Raw genomic sequence first — 13,073 nt, 5'->3', positions numbered from 1 at the left:
TCCCAGAAATTAGGGAAAAAATCCAGAAATTAAGGATAAATCCCAGAAAATTAGGGAAAAATCCCAGAAATTAGGGAAAAAATCCAGAAATTAAGGATAAATCCCAGAAAATTAGGGAAAAATCCCAGAAATTAGGGAAAAAATCCAGAAATTAAGGATAAATCCCAGAAAATTAGGGAAAAATCCCAGAAATTAGGGAAAAAATCCAGAAATTAAAGATAAATCCCAGAAAAATTAAGGATAAATCCCAGAAGATTAGGGAAAAATCCAGAAATTAGGGAAAAATCCCAGAAAATTAGGATAAATCCCAGAAATTAAGGGAAAAATCCAGAAATTAGGGAAAATCCCAGAAAATTAGGGAAAAATTCCTGGAAATTAAGATAATTTCTGAATAAAAGGAAGATTCATTGTAAATGTGTAGGTCGCTCCACACTTTACGCAAAAACGAAATCCTGAAAGGGAACGAATAACTTCTGCGAAACCTAATCAATGTTTCCCAAAAGTTGGGGGGCAAATGATAGGGATAAATAAGTCCTGATTTTATAATTAATGGGCTGATAGGCCCAATAATAAGATGTATAATATTCAGACCAGAAAGGTTAAGCCTGATGGACCAGATCAGGCCTGGTGGAATAAAAAAGGCCCAAAAGCCCTGATTATTTATTAATTTCGTAATTAATTAATAAGGGAAAAATCAGCTGTTGAGAAGAGTCCTGATAAGGATATAAATCCTTATAGATAAGCCTCAAGGGGACCTAAAAGGATAAGGAATCAGTTTCCTACTATCTAGGACTCCAAAGTCCATTCTAATTATGAGACTTGCCCACCAAGTCTCCTATACCAAGTCCAATTCAAGGACCACCAACATCTATATAAGGGGTCTCACCCCACAGATCAGAACTACGTTTTTTGACTTGATCCTTGGCAATCAGCAAGGTACGTAGGCATCTTGTTAAGGCAGATTGAGTCACGAAACACAAGAGCAGTCAAATCGAGCCTCGAAGCTCACGTTCCTTAGTATTAAATACAGCAATTATATATAGTAGTTTTAATCCATAACAAGGATATTTTAAAAAAAACGTACGCATGGGATTTGTATACATCTTCTCAATATTAGGACAACGTACTCTACATTTCTTATCTGCAACAAAATACAACAATGGAATATTAATTGTTTTCTCATCAAAACAAACATAAAATCTTACAATTTTGAGAATTAAGTTAATAGGTAACGCACACATGATACTGTTCATATCTGAAGGCGTAGAAGTTTGTTTTGTGTTCTTCGCCGCTACACTATTATTTTCTATACCTGTAGCCCGAAAAAGATGATTGTTGAACAAAAAAAACAACAACATACAGAGTTATTAATATACATTGTTAGTAATGGAAGAAACTGATTAGGGGCAATAATGTAATAGGAAATCATAATAACTTATTGAAAACAGATTTATTAAAAGACAACATACACATAGGGTTGTAAAAATCTTCTCAATATTGTGACCACGTATTCTACGTTTCACAGCTGCAACCAATAACACAATGTCATGTTAAACATATAGCAAAGGCAACATAACATACAAACTTCGTAATTCAGTATCAATTTATAATATAACGTACGCGCCGCATTGGTAATATCTGACAATGTAGCAGGTTGTTCCATGTTCTTGGCAGTTGGAGTTCTTCAAGTATAATCCCCAAAATAGGTGAAATTGGTACACTACAAGGAGTTTTATTTGATCCACCAACAAGTTTCAATCCCACACTTCTGCTCATAAGTTTCAAATCTAGCAATCAAAAAATATCATAGACAATATAATTATACATAACATCATACATCTGCACGGAATATTGGTACATAAAGTGAACATGCACGGAACATTTGTAAAGAAACTACACATACCTGTGAAGGAAGATCTGCTGCTTCAATTAGACGAAACATCAACAACAAAGTTAGAAGGTTTGTGGGGGGGGGTCACGCGATACATTTATCACCGAGACTGAGATTTTCTTGGCCAACACAAATATTTCTACGTTTCACAACTAAGCTCATGAAACAAATATAAGAACATGATTTAGATTCAAATCTACATACGATAAGAAAAACAAAGAAAGATACAATACCCCTCGAGTCAGGAACATTCAAACTTGGGATGGGCTACAACACAAAAGATTGATTTGCATCCTGATTTGATGAATCTCGACTACGAATCAAACGTTTCAAACCTACAGATAAAGACACAAACCAAATAAATCAGATAACAGTTAACGTGCATAATGATTAACAGAACTTCATAATGAAAACAAACCTATAAGTGAAGTCCTTGCAGAGGTTGTCTGAGAGCGTGGATCCTTAATTAACAGATGATCACCGGAGAATGGAACGAATGAGAAGATCAGAGGAGGCTGGAGTTATGCAGCAGTCTGAGAGAGAACAATTCAAAAAAATTCAAACGTACTATTCAGTTGCTACAATGAGGGGGCGGGTTAGGTGTATATTAAGTTAGTTTCTAAATGGGTTATAATGAATTTAAATGCGAAAGATCTGAATATGTGTATAATATAAAGTTTTATGTGTAAAAAAATAAAATGGATCATGGGTAAATTTATGGGTAAATCTTATATGGGAAATAGTAGCCTTTAAGATTATATAGATATATGTATTTTCAAATTAAAAAATGCTTAATAAATAAGATAATAATCCATTTATGTACTATACTTAACTTTATATCTGGAATTCAATTCTTTAAAATTAATTGTACAAATATTCAAGTAACTGTCTTTTTTTGTGGAATTCAATAAATATCATTAAAGTTAAATAAAATATTCATTTAGCAGTGTATGATAAAAAACATATGTGACAATATGGCGTAGTAATGTGAGATTGTATATGTGAATGAAATATCTCGAGTTCGATTCCCACAAAACACATCTTTTATATAAATATTAAAAATAGGAATAATTTAATTTTTTTATGAGATTTTTTAATCTAAAATAATATCACCACGTTCTTTTTTATATATACCCGAAACTAATTAGTTATATCTAAGTTTCAACTTATAAAAAGTTTTTTCTTTTGAGCATAAAAAGTTTATTTTTAAAAAAGAAAAATCGAAAGGGGGAATGCATTGCATGCAAGACAAGTGTTAGAGAGGAACGCATGGGCGCCACCTTTTACATCAACAAGATGACACGTGTACTCCGGCCCCTTCTTCTCAATGGTCACCTTCCCCTCATGCATTATACTTCCAATTCTGAACTCTCCCCAGTCCCCTCTTTTTATATAATCCTCCCTGAGTCTCTCCTATATATGTACTTCCAGTTCTGACTCTCTAGCTAGCTGCTACTATACATAAATTATAATTGATGGCCTGTGTGATGTTCTTGCCAATTAGCTTTCTGGTGATGATGTTGATGGGCTCTGATCTGATTGACCCAACTCAAGCTTTCAAGTACTATGTTGGTGGCAAACATGGATGGTCCGTTAAGCCTCCTAAATCTTTCAACACCTGGGCTTCACAAAACCGCTTTCAAGTCCATGATTCTCTCAGTAATCTCTCTCTCTCTCTCTCGTATGCCTCTCCCCCTCTCTCTCTCTGTTTTGCAATTAGATATCTCTTCTCTCTCACACACACTCTCTCTCTCTCAGTCTCTCTCAGTTATTTCACAGCTTATTTATTGTGTTGCAGTTTTCAAGTACAAAAACAGTACTGATTCGGTTCTTCAAGTCGACCAAGATCATTACATTAAATGCAACACAACTGATCCCATACACGCTTTAGAAAAGACAGGCGATTCCTCGACTTTTAATCTGAATCATTCAGGCCTATTTTTCTTTATTAGCAGTCATTCAGATAACTGCAAGAAGGGTGAAAAAGTGATAATCTTAGTCATGGCACCAAGAAGCGCATCTCCAGCTCCCGCACCATCTCCTACTCTATTCCAGGGGACTACATCTCCACATATATCTCCAATTGCATCGATCCCATCTCCGGCTCCATCACCATTTCCTCAGGAGAGGATTTCACCGGGCATATCTCCGGCTCCATCAGTCCCTTCGGAAGCTGGATCTCCGTTTACTCAGGGACCGTCTCAAGCTGCTTCACCGGACTATGGTGAATCTGCATCTGCACCGGGCCTAGGGGGTAATTTAGTAATTCTAGCGTTGTTGTTTTGGATAGTACTACTTAATTAGGGAGATTATTAGTAGTAGATAGGTATGTTACATGTGCATTTAACTGTTTTTGACCATATGTTGAGTTGATGATGGGGGCGTTACATCTAGATAGCTGCTGCTGCATGCAAGACACAAACAAAATCTTTATGTCATGTGTTTGATCAATGTCATTGTTATCTTTTACCATTTCAGAAGAAGTTATAATTTGCTTTGTATACCAGTTTTTTTTATAGCTACAATTGAGTTGGTGCCTTAAAAAGAAAATAGTGACCCAAATTAAACTTATAACGGGCCATTTAACGATCAAGCTCATGTATATTATGGGCTAAATACAGTTTATGTTGGATTATTTATTAATCTAAACATGTTATTTTTATTATTGTACGTTCATGTATTTCTTTTCCGGTAAGTGTAATCCACCAGCCTTCAGTAGTAATATCCAAGTTAGCTGATTTCTTGAGTTATCTGCATATTCACTTTTAATATCTGGTATCAGAGCTCCAATAACCTTGGTTAATGCCCAAGTGTATGACAAGACCAAAAACCATGGAACCAAGCAAAACAAAATAAAACACAGTTGGCCAGTATTAGACTATTAAATATTGAAATATAGAAATAGAGAAATGGGGGGAAAGTTAGTTAGAAATGTAGTATCTTGTATGGCTCCAAGCCTATATAACTCTTTTCTTGTAACAAAATCATTTGAAGAGATATAGATTTACAATTCAGTTACAATGTTCTCTCTCTCATTCTCTTTCTCTCTCTCTGCATTACATTTGACATGGTATCAGAGTAACTCTGCATTACATTTGACATGGTATCAGAGTAAGAAATCGACTGCTGAACACAACATTTACTTCCGCTATCAATCTGTGATTTCTTCAAGAGCGAGATCTCTGCGATTGTAATCTCTACAAACTCTAAGTCTTTCTCATACTCATTTGTTATCAATCCTTATTCAGTACTGTAATATTGTTGTTCTAATCATACGTACACTTGTTATACGTATTGTATAGCATCTGTTATCTTCTTATTGTGTGCATCTAATTGTGTTTTGATCATGACTCGATCATATGCTACTGCAACTGCTGGTACATCATCTAATACTGTATCAATTAATACTAATCATCCTTATTTTCTACAAAGTTCTGATAATCCTGGCACACCTTTGGTTACAATGCTCTTAACTGAGCAAAATTATCATCAATGGAGTCGATCTGTGTCTATAGCCTTATCTGCTAAACTTAAGCTAGGATTCATTGATGGCTCTGTTAGCAAGCCTACTGATAATAACATTCAAATTGCAATGTGGAATCGCTGGAATGATATGGTTGTGTCTTGGTTGTTGAATTCAATATCCACTGAAAAAAGAAATAGTGTGGCTTATCTCTCTACTGCTCAACAAATCTGGGAAGATTTGGCTACTAGATTCTCTCAGAGCAACATGCCTAGGACATTTCAATTTTGCAAAGAGTTGTCTTCTCTACAACAAGGCAATCTCTCTGTTACATCTTACTTTACTAAGTTCAAGACACTTGTTGCTGAAATTGATAATCTAGCACCTATTCCAAAATGTACCTGTGTAACAACCAACTGTTCATGTCAGAGTGCTCAGAAATTGAATCAGTATGAAGAAATACTGAAACTAAGTCAGTTTCTTATGGGACTGAGTGATGCATTTACTGCAATTAGGGACAGTTGCTTCTAATGAAACCAATACCATCACTCAATCAGGCATTCTCCTTGCTTCTTCAAGAAGAATCTCAAAGAGATTTTGCTTCTATCTCTAATACTCCTGTGACAGAAAACATGGCAATGAATGTGAAATTTAACCCCAATTTTAGAACTAAAGGGATAAACAATGCTGGTCAAAGGAAAACAGGTGATTCTGCTTTTACTTGTGATTACTGTCAAATGACAGGACACTCCAGAGACAAATGCTTCTGTCTCCATGGCTATCCAGAGTGGCACAAAATGTATGGCAAACCTAAGCCTAAACCAAGAAAGCAAAATGCAGGAAACAAATCTGTAGTTGTTGCTCATGTGAGTCTTAATGAAGACAAAACTGATACTTCTCACAAAGAACACAACTCAAATGCTACTCTCAATGCCTTCTCTGATACTCAATGCCAGCAACTTGCTAAAATGATTCAAGAATCAATCAAGCAATCTCAATGCGAGACACCTGGTTCCTCAAATGCTCATATGTCTGGTATGATCTTCTCATCTGCAGTATTTTCTACAACAGTTAGTGCTAGTACTACTGATATGAGTAATCCTCTAGCTGCATATGACTGGATAATAGACTCAGGAGCTACTAATCACATAACATTTGACTACACAGTCTTGAGTAATTCTAAATCTGTGAAATCAGTATTGTACTTGCCAAATAATACAACTGTTCTTATCACTCACATAGGAAATGTTCAACTGACCTCTTCTTTCACTCTTTTTGAAGTCCTATGTGTGCCTACCTTTCATTGCAATCTCATTTGAACATCACAACTCACAAAACATCTATCATGTCATGTTATTTTTACTGAACAGACATATATTTTGCAGGACCTTATCTTGAAGAGGGAGAAAGAGATTGGTAACTTGCAAGATGGTCTATACAAATTGCAACTCCCTGATCTCTTTCAAGCCTCAACTTCATCTGCTTTAGTCTCATCAGATCATTCTCAAACTTGTAATTCTTTTGCTCATAGTGCTTGTACTTCCAATTCTAATTCTGTCAATTTGTGGCACAATAGGTTAGGACATCCTTCTGTTGATGTCTTAACTAAACTTCCTGATGTACATGTAAAACACTGTGATTTTTCTTCATGTGATATCTGTCATTTTTCAAAACAACACGGGCTATCTTTTGATTCCAGTAATTCCTATAGTAGCAATGTGTTTGATATGATCCATATTTATGTATGGGGACCTTACAAACAGGTTACTCATAATAAATGTTCATATTTTTTAACCATAGTGGATGATCATTCCAGAGCTACCTGGATATTCTTATTTCAGCATAAAACTCAAGTTCCAAATCTGATCAAAAATTTTCTTGAGTATGCAAAGAATCAATTCACTTCTGTTAAAATCCTCAGGTCTGATAATGGTACTAAGTTTACCAATCATGTTGTTACTGAACTTCTTCAGTCTCAAGGTATCATTCACCAAATGAGTTGTGCTCATACACCTCAGCAAAATGGGAGGGTTGAATGAAAACATCAACAACTCCTTAACATTGCTAGAGCCCTTAAGTTTCAATCCCATCTTCCTAATTCATTATGGGGAGATTTTATTTTGACTGCTACTCATATTATCAACCTGTTACCTGTCAAATTACTTCAATATAAAACACCTTTTGAATTACTATATAAAAAATTGCCAGATTATGATCATCTTAAGGTGTTTGGTTGTCTTTGCTATGCAACAAATGTTACTGACACTGACAAACTAAGTCCTAGAGCTATTAAAGGTATTTTCTTAGGATACCCTTATGCCAAAAAGGGTTACAGAATTCTTGATTTATCAACTAAGAAATGCTTTATATCCAGAGATGTCAGATTTGTTGAAATAGTGTTTCCTTTTTTAAATAAATCTCATGCTTCTACTCCTTTATTCACTATCTGTGAAAGTACTCTTGAGGATATTAATCCTGTTGATGTTAATGCTGAGCAATCATTCATTGATTCACCTGCTGGTCATACCTTAGAATCTCAAGTATTAGACTCTCCATCTGAAGTGTTAGACTCTGATAATACTGAACCTCAAGTTCTTGCTAGACCAGTAAGGAATAAAACTGTTCCATCAAAATTCAAGGATTATGTTGGTTTACCATCTGCTACAGCCTGCTCCATTTATTCTGCGTCTCCTTGTCTTTATCCTCTCCATCAGTACATATCTTATGAGAATATATCTTCTTCATACAAAGCTTATGTAACCAAGACATCTCAGATTCAAGTGCCTTATTCTTTTAAGCAAGCTGTTATAGATCCTAACTGGTGTGCTGCAATGAAAACTGAAATTCAAGCTTTGGAATCAAATCAAACTTGGGAGTTGGTTACTTTACCATCAAATTAACATGTCATTGACTGCAAATGGTTGTTTAAAGTAAAATATAATCCAGATGGTTCAGTAGAAAGATACAAGGCTAGGTTAGTAGCCAAAGGATTCACTCAAGAATTTGGAGTTGATTATTTTGATACCTTTGCACCTGTTGCAAAGATGGTCACTGTGAGAGTGTTCTTGGCTGTTGCTGCTAAAAAGGTCTGGAATGTCACTCAAATGGATGTTACTAATGCATTTCTCCATGGAGATCTAAATGAAACAGTATATATGAAACTACCTCCTGGATACAGAGTTCTATCTACAGCACATCAATCTGTTTCATCTCAGTTTGTGTGCAAATTAAGGAAATCACTATATGGCTTAAAACAGGCTCCTAGGTGTTGGTATCTGAAACTTTCTACAGCTTTACAGAGTTATGAATTTAAACAGTCTCAAAGTGATAATAGCTTATTCACCTTCAATAGTAATTCCATATTCATGGCTGTATTAATCTATGTTGATGATATATTGGTTACTGGCTCATCTACTGAACATATTAATGCTATGAAAGCATTTCTCAAGACCAAATTCAAGATCAAGGACTTGGGTACTCTCAGGTATTTCTTAGGCATTGAAGTTGCCAGGTCAACCACTGGCTTTTATCTCAACCAACGCAAATATGCTCTTGATCTTATCAAGGAAACTGGCTTATCTGGAGCTAAACCTTCTGTTATTCCAATTGAGCAAAACCACAAACTTATTGACAACTCATCTGTTTTCCTATCTGATACTGATACTGCAATATATAGAAGATTAGTGGGTCGTTTGATCTATCTTACCATCACTCGACCTGACTTATCATATGCAGTCCATGTACTGTCTCAGTTCCTTTCAAAACCTCATTCGGATCATTTGCAAGCTGTTTATCGAGTACTTAGATATCTAAAACAGGCACCTGGACAAGGATTGCTCATTTCTGCCACTGGAAATTTACAGATAACAGCATATACTGACTCTGACTGGGCTGGTTGTCCAGAGTCCAGAAAATCACTTACTGGTTTCTGCATCGCCATTGGATCTTCTCTTGTTTCTTGGCGTAGCAAAAAGCAGCCAACTGTATCTCGTTCGTCTGCTGAGGCAGAATACAGGGCCATGGCAGATACGTGCTGTGAAATAACTTGGCTCCTGGCTTTACTTAATGACTTTCAGCTAAATCATACTATGACAGCTTCTCTTTATTGTGACAACAAGTCAGCATTGTATATAGCATCTAATCCAGTATTTCACGAACGAACTAAGCACATCGAAATCGACTGTCACTTGGTTCGTGAAAAACTCAAAAAGGGAATTATTCAGATGTTGCACTTGGCCTCAGGACAGTAGCCTGCTGATATGTTCACCAAGGCAACAAGTGCTACTGTTATCAAGTTCTTTCTTTCCAAGTTGAATGTCTGCAACTTGTTTCAGAATCATTCAACTTGAGGGGGGATATTAGACTATTAAATATTGAAATATAGAAATAGAGAAATGGGGGGAAAGTTAGTTAGAAATGTAGTATCACTCTTGTATGGCTCCAAGCCTATATAACTCTTTTCTTGTAACAGAATCATTTTAAGAGATGTAGATTTACAATTCAGTTACAATGTTCTCTCTCTCTCTCTCATTCTCTTTCTCTCTCTCTCACTATCTCTTGCCCAATCTCTGAAACTGCATTACATTTGACAGCCAGACTTACCCGATGCTCACAAAAACAAATTACACGACATGGGCTCTAAAGATGAGAGTCTTCATGCAAGCACATGGCGTATGGGAAGCAATCGAACAGAAGGATCCAAAACTGTGAACAGACAAAATTGCAATGGCTGCAATTTATCAAGCAATTTCAGAAGGGACACTTCTGTCAGTGGTTGAAAAGAAAACAGCGAGAGAAGCTTGGGACGCAATAAAGACTATGTGTTTAGGGGCAGATAAAGTGAAAAAGGCAAAAGCCCAAACTCTTAAATCTGAGTTTGAGTCAATGATCATGAAATATACGGAGCAACTTGATCACTTTTGTGCAAGATTAAGTGGCGTGGTGACGAACATTCGAGCACTAGGTGAAGTAGTAGAAGAAACATATGTGGTTAAAATATTGCTAAGAGGGGTACCCACAAAATTCTTGCAAATCGCTTCAGCCATTGAACAATTCGGAAATCTGGACACTATGTCTATGGAAGAGATCGTGGGCTCACTAAGGCACACGAAGAAAGATTAAAGGGACGGACATAGACTAATGGAGGGCAGCAACTGTTACTGACTGAAGAAGAGTGGGCAAAGCGAGAAGGCAGTGAACGATAGTTGTTGTTGTCACGAGAAGAATGGCTAAGAAAGGTGAACAAAGGAGTGACTAGAAATAGTAATGAAAATCGTGGTAGGGATTATGGACGTGGACCACGTGATAGAAGCAAAGTGAGGTGTTTTAATTATTACGCCTACATACACTTTGCTGCGGAGTGTAGAAAACTAAAAAGAGAAAGAGAACCAAAATCTGAGGTGAATCTAACCCAGACAACCGATGATGAACCTGCAATTTTTGTACTGGAGTGTGGAGATGAAGAGAAAGGTATAGTCCTGTTAAATGAAGATGTGTTGAGTCCAAAGAAAAAATCAAATGCTAGCAGCTTAACTGGAGAATCAAATGTTTGGTACTTGGATAACGGGGCTAGTAATCACATGTTCGGGCAACGATCAAAATTTAGAAATTTGGATGAAGGAATAATTGGCAAGGTGCGGTTTGGGGATGGATCTACAGTTGATATAAAGGGAAAGGGGTCTGTATACTTCACCTGCAAAAATGGATAGAAGCGAGCTCTACAAGAGGTATATTACATTCCTACACTCTGCAATAACATAATCAGTTTAGGTCAATTGTCTAAGAGTGGTAACAAAGTAATCATAAGAGGTGAATATTTGTGGGTGTATGATGAAAGTGGAAAGCTATTTATGAAAGTTAAGAAGTCATGTAATCGTCTATATAAACTGATTATCGAAGAAAATAGGGATGTATGCTTGTTATCAAAAATAGAAAAAAAGTCATGGCTTTGGCACCTGCGTCTGGGCCATGTAAATTTCCAAGCAATGGGCCTTATGTCTAGAAATAGAATGGTACATGGCTTGCCAGACCTTATCTGTCCAAAGGGAACCTGTAATGGATGCTTGCTGTCAAAGCAAGCACGACGCCCATTTCCCTCCAAAACAGGTTTCACTGCTACAAGGTGTTTGGAACTGATTCACGGAGACATTTGTGGCCCAATCTCGCCAACAACTCCAACCGGAAACAGATATTTCTTATTGCTAGTTGTTGACTTCAGTCGTGCTATGTGGGTGTTCATGATAAAAACGAAAGATGAGGCATTAAGCATGTTCAAAAAGTTCAAGGCATTGGTTGAAAAAGAGTCAAAAGAGGTGATACAAGTGCTGAGAACAGATAGGGGGCGAATTTCGCTCAAAAGACTTCACAATGTTCTGTGAAGATGCTGGAATAACTAGGCACTTCACGGCTCCTTACTCTCCACAACAAAACGGGGTCGTGGAGAGACGCAATAGAACTGTGGTGGCAATGGCCAGAAGTTTGTTGAAGGAACGTGATATGCCATCTTATATGTGGGGTGAAGCAGTCAGACATGTTGTCTTCCTACTGAACAGGTTATCAACAAGAGCTTTAACAAATACAACTCCCTACGAGGCATGGTCAAAAAGGAAACCACAGATCGAGTACTTGAAAGTGTTCGGGTACATTGCTCATATGAAGGTGCCAAGTGTGCAAGTAAAAAAATTAGATGACAGAAGCAAGTCGGTTATACATTTGGGTAGAGAACCTGGGACAAAGGCATATTGATTGTACGTTCCAAACACAAAGACTATACACGTTAGCAGAGATATTGTCTTTGAGGAAGAAAAAGGTTGGCAGTGGAAGGGAAAGGAAAACGAAAACCAACCACAAACCAGCATATTTTCGGTAACTGGTTATCAAATTGAAACATGTGAGAATGAAATGAGTGAAAGTTCAGAGATTAGAGGAAATGGAGATGCAGATTTTGAGGAGAGTTATGATACAGCAAGTGCAAAAAGTAACAGTGGCACACCAGTTACACACACACCAAGTTCTGGTACTCAGCATACAAGTGAGGACTCACAGGGTAATACTCAAGAAAATCGAAGTTCACACATCCAACATACGGATGGGGGCTACAATTCTGCAGCATCCAATGAAAGCAGCGAGCCAACAAAATTCAGAAATATTAGTGATATATACAACTGCACGGAGGAAGTGGAACTTGCAGATGAATTATTGTTGTTGAAAATGGATGAGCCAGTAACTTATGGTCAAGCAGAGAAAGAAAAGGTTTGGAGAGGTGCTATGAGAGCTGAACTTGAGGCCATCGAGAAGAATGGGACATGGAAGTTAACGGAGTTGCCACCGGGGAAACGTGCCATTGATTTAAAGTGGGTCTTCAAACTTAAAAAGGACACCAATGGAGATGTCGTGAAACACAAAGCCAGTTTAGTTGCGAAAGGCTACGTACAAAGGTGTGGCATCGATTATGAGGAGGTCTTTGCTCCGGTCACTAGATTGGAGACAGTACGTTTGCTGTTAGCACTCACGGCGAGGAATGAATGGGAGATCCACTATCTTGACGTAAAGACAACTTTCTTAAACAGAGAATTACAAGAAGAGGTTTACGTGAATCAACCAGAGGGATATGTGATAGAAGGTCATGAAAAGAAAGTCTACAAATTGTTTAAGGCTTAATATGGCTTACGTCAAGCCTCACGGGCTTGGTACGCTCAACTAAACAAATGCTTGGAAAAG

The 13,073-nt window shown here is 37.0% G+C and overlaps 2 protein-coding genes across 2 annotated transcripts; both read left to right on the top strand.

Moving 5' to 3' along the window:
• The first annotated feature begins 3,257 nt into the window (after window positions 1-3,257).
• Window positions 3,258-4,431, top strand: LOC141705852 (early nodulin-like protein 3). Its single transcript, XM_074508727.1, has 2 exons — window positions 3,258-3,550; window positions 3,690-4,431. The coding sequence occupies exons 1-2, from the start codon at window positions 3,367-3,369 to the stop codon at window positions 4,193-4,195; spliced, it is 690 nt and encodes a 229-aa protein (XP_074364828.1). The 5' UTR covers window positions 3,258-3,366; the 3' UTR covers window positions 4,196-4,431.
• Window positions 4,432-5,237: 806 nt separating this feature from the next.
• LOC141686256 (uncharacterized) lies at window positions 5,238-8,254 on the top strand. The gene is made up of 5 exons (XM_074491303.1): window positions 5,238-5,759; window positions 5,870-6,634; window positions 6,740-6,930; window positions 7,276-7,334; window positions 7,563-8,254. Exons 1-5 carry the CDS (start codon window positions 5,238-5,240, stop codon window positions 8,252-8,254), a joined length of 2,229 nt encoding a protein of 742 aa, XP_074347404.1.
• Window positions 8,255-13,073: the final 4,819 nt, after the last annotated feature.

Source organism: Apium graveolens, chromosome 2 (genome assembly GCF_009905375.1).
Source record: "Apium graveolens cultivar Ventura chromosome 2, ASM990537v1, whole genome shotgun sequence".
NCBI classification, from domain to species: Eukaryota; Viridiplantae; Streptophyta; class Magnoliopsida; order Apiales; family Apiaceae; genus Apium; species Apium graveolens.
Note: the sequence above shows the minus strand (reverse complement) of the source record. Positions and strands in the feature narration are given on the sequence as shown.

What these genes read in the sequence shown, in the direction of transcription:
- LOC141686256 (XM_074491303.1), top strand. Translation starts at nt 5,238, where the DNA reads ATGACTCGATCATATGCTACTGCAACTGCTGGTACATCATCTAATACT. An exon ending in CTATTCCAAAATGTACCTGT is followed by an intron (nt 5,760 to 5,869) that starts GTAACAACCAAC and finishes TACTGCAATTAG; the next exon opens with GGACAGTTGCTTCTAATGAA. An exon ending in CTTCTTTCACTCTTTTTGAA is followed by an intron (nt 6,635 to 6,739) that starts GTCCTATGTGTG and finishes TATATTTTGCAG; the next exon opens with GACCTTATCTTGAAGAGGGA.
- LOC141705852 (XM_074508727.1), top strand. Translation starts at nt 3,367, where the DNA reads ATGGCCTGTGTGATGTTCTTGCCAATTAGCTTTCTGGTGATGATGTTG. An exon ending in TCAAGTCCATGATTCTCTCA is followed by an intron (nt 3,551 to 3,689) that starts GTAATCTCTCTC and finishes ATTGTGTTGCAG; the next exon opens with TTTTCAAGTACAAAAACAGT.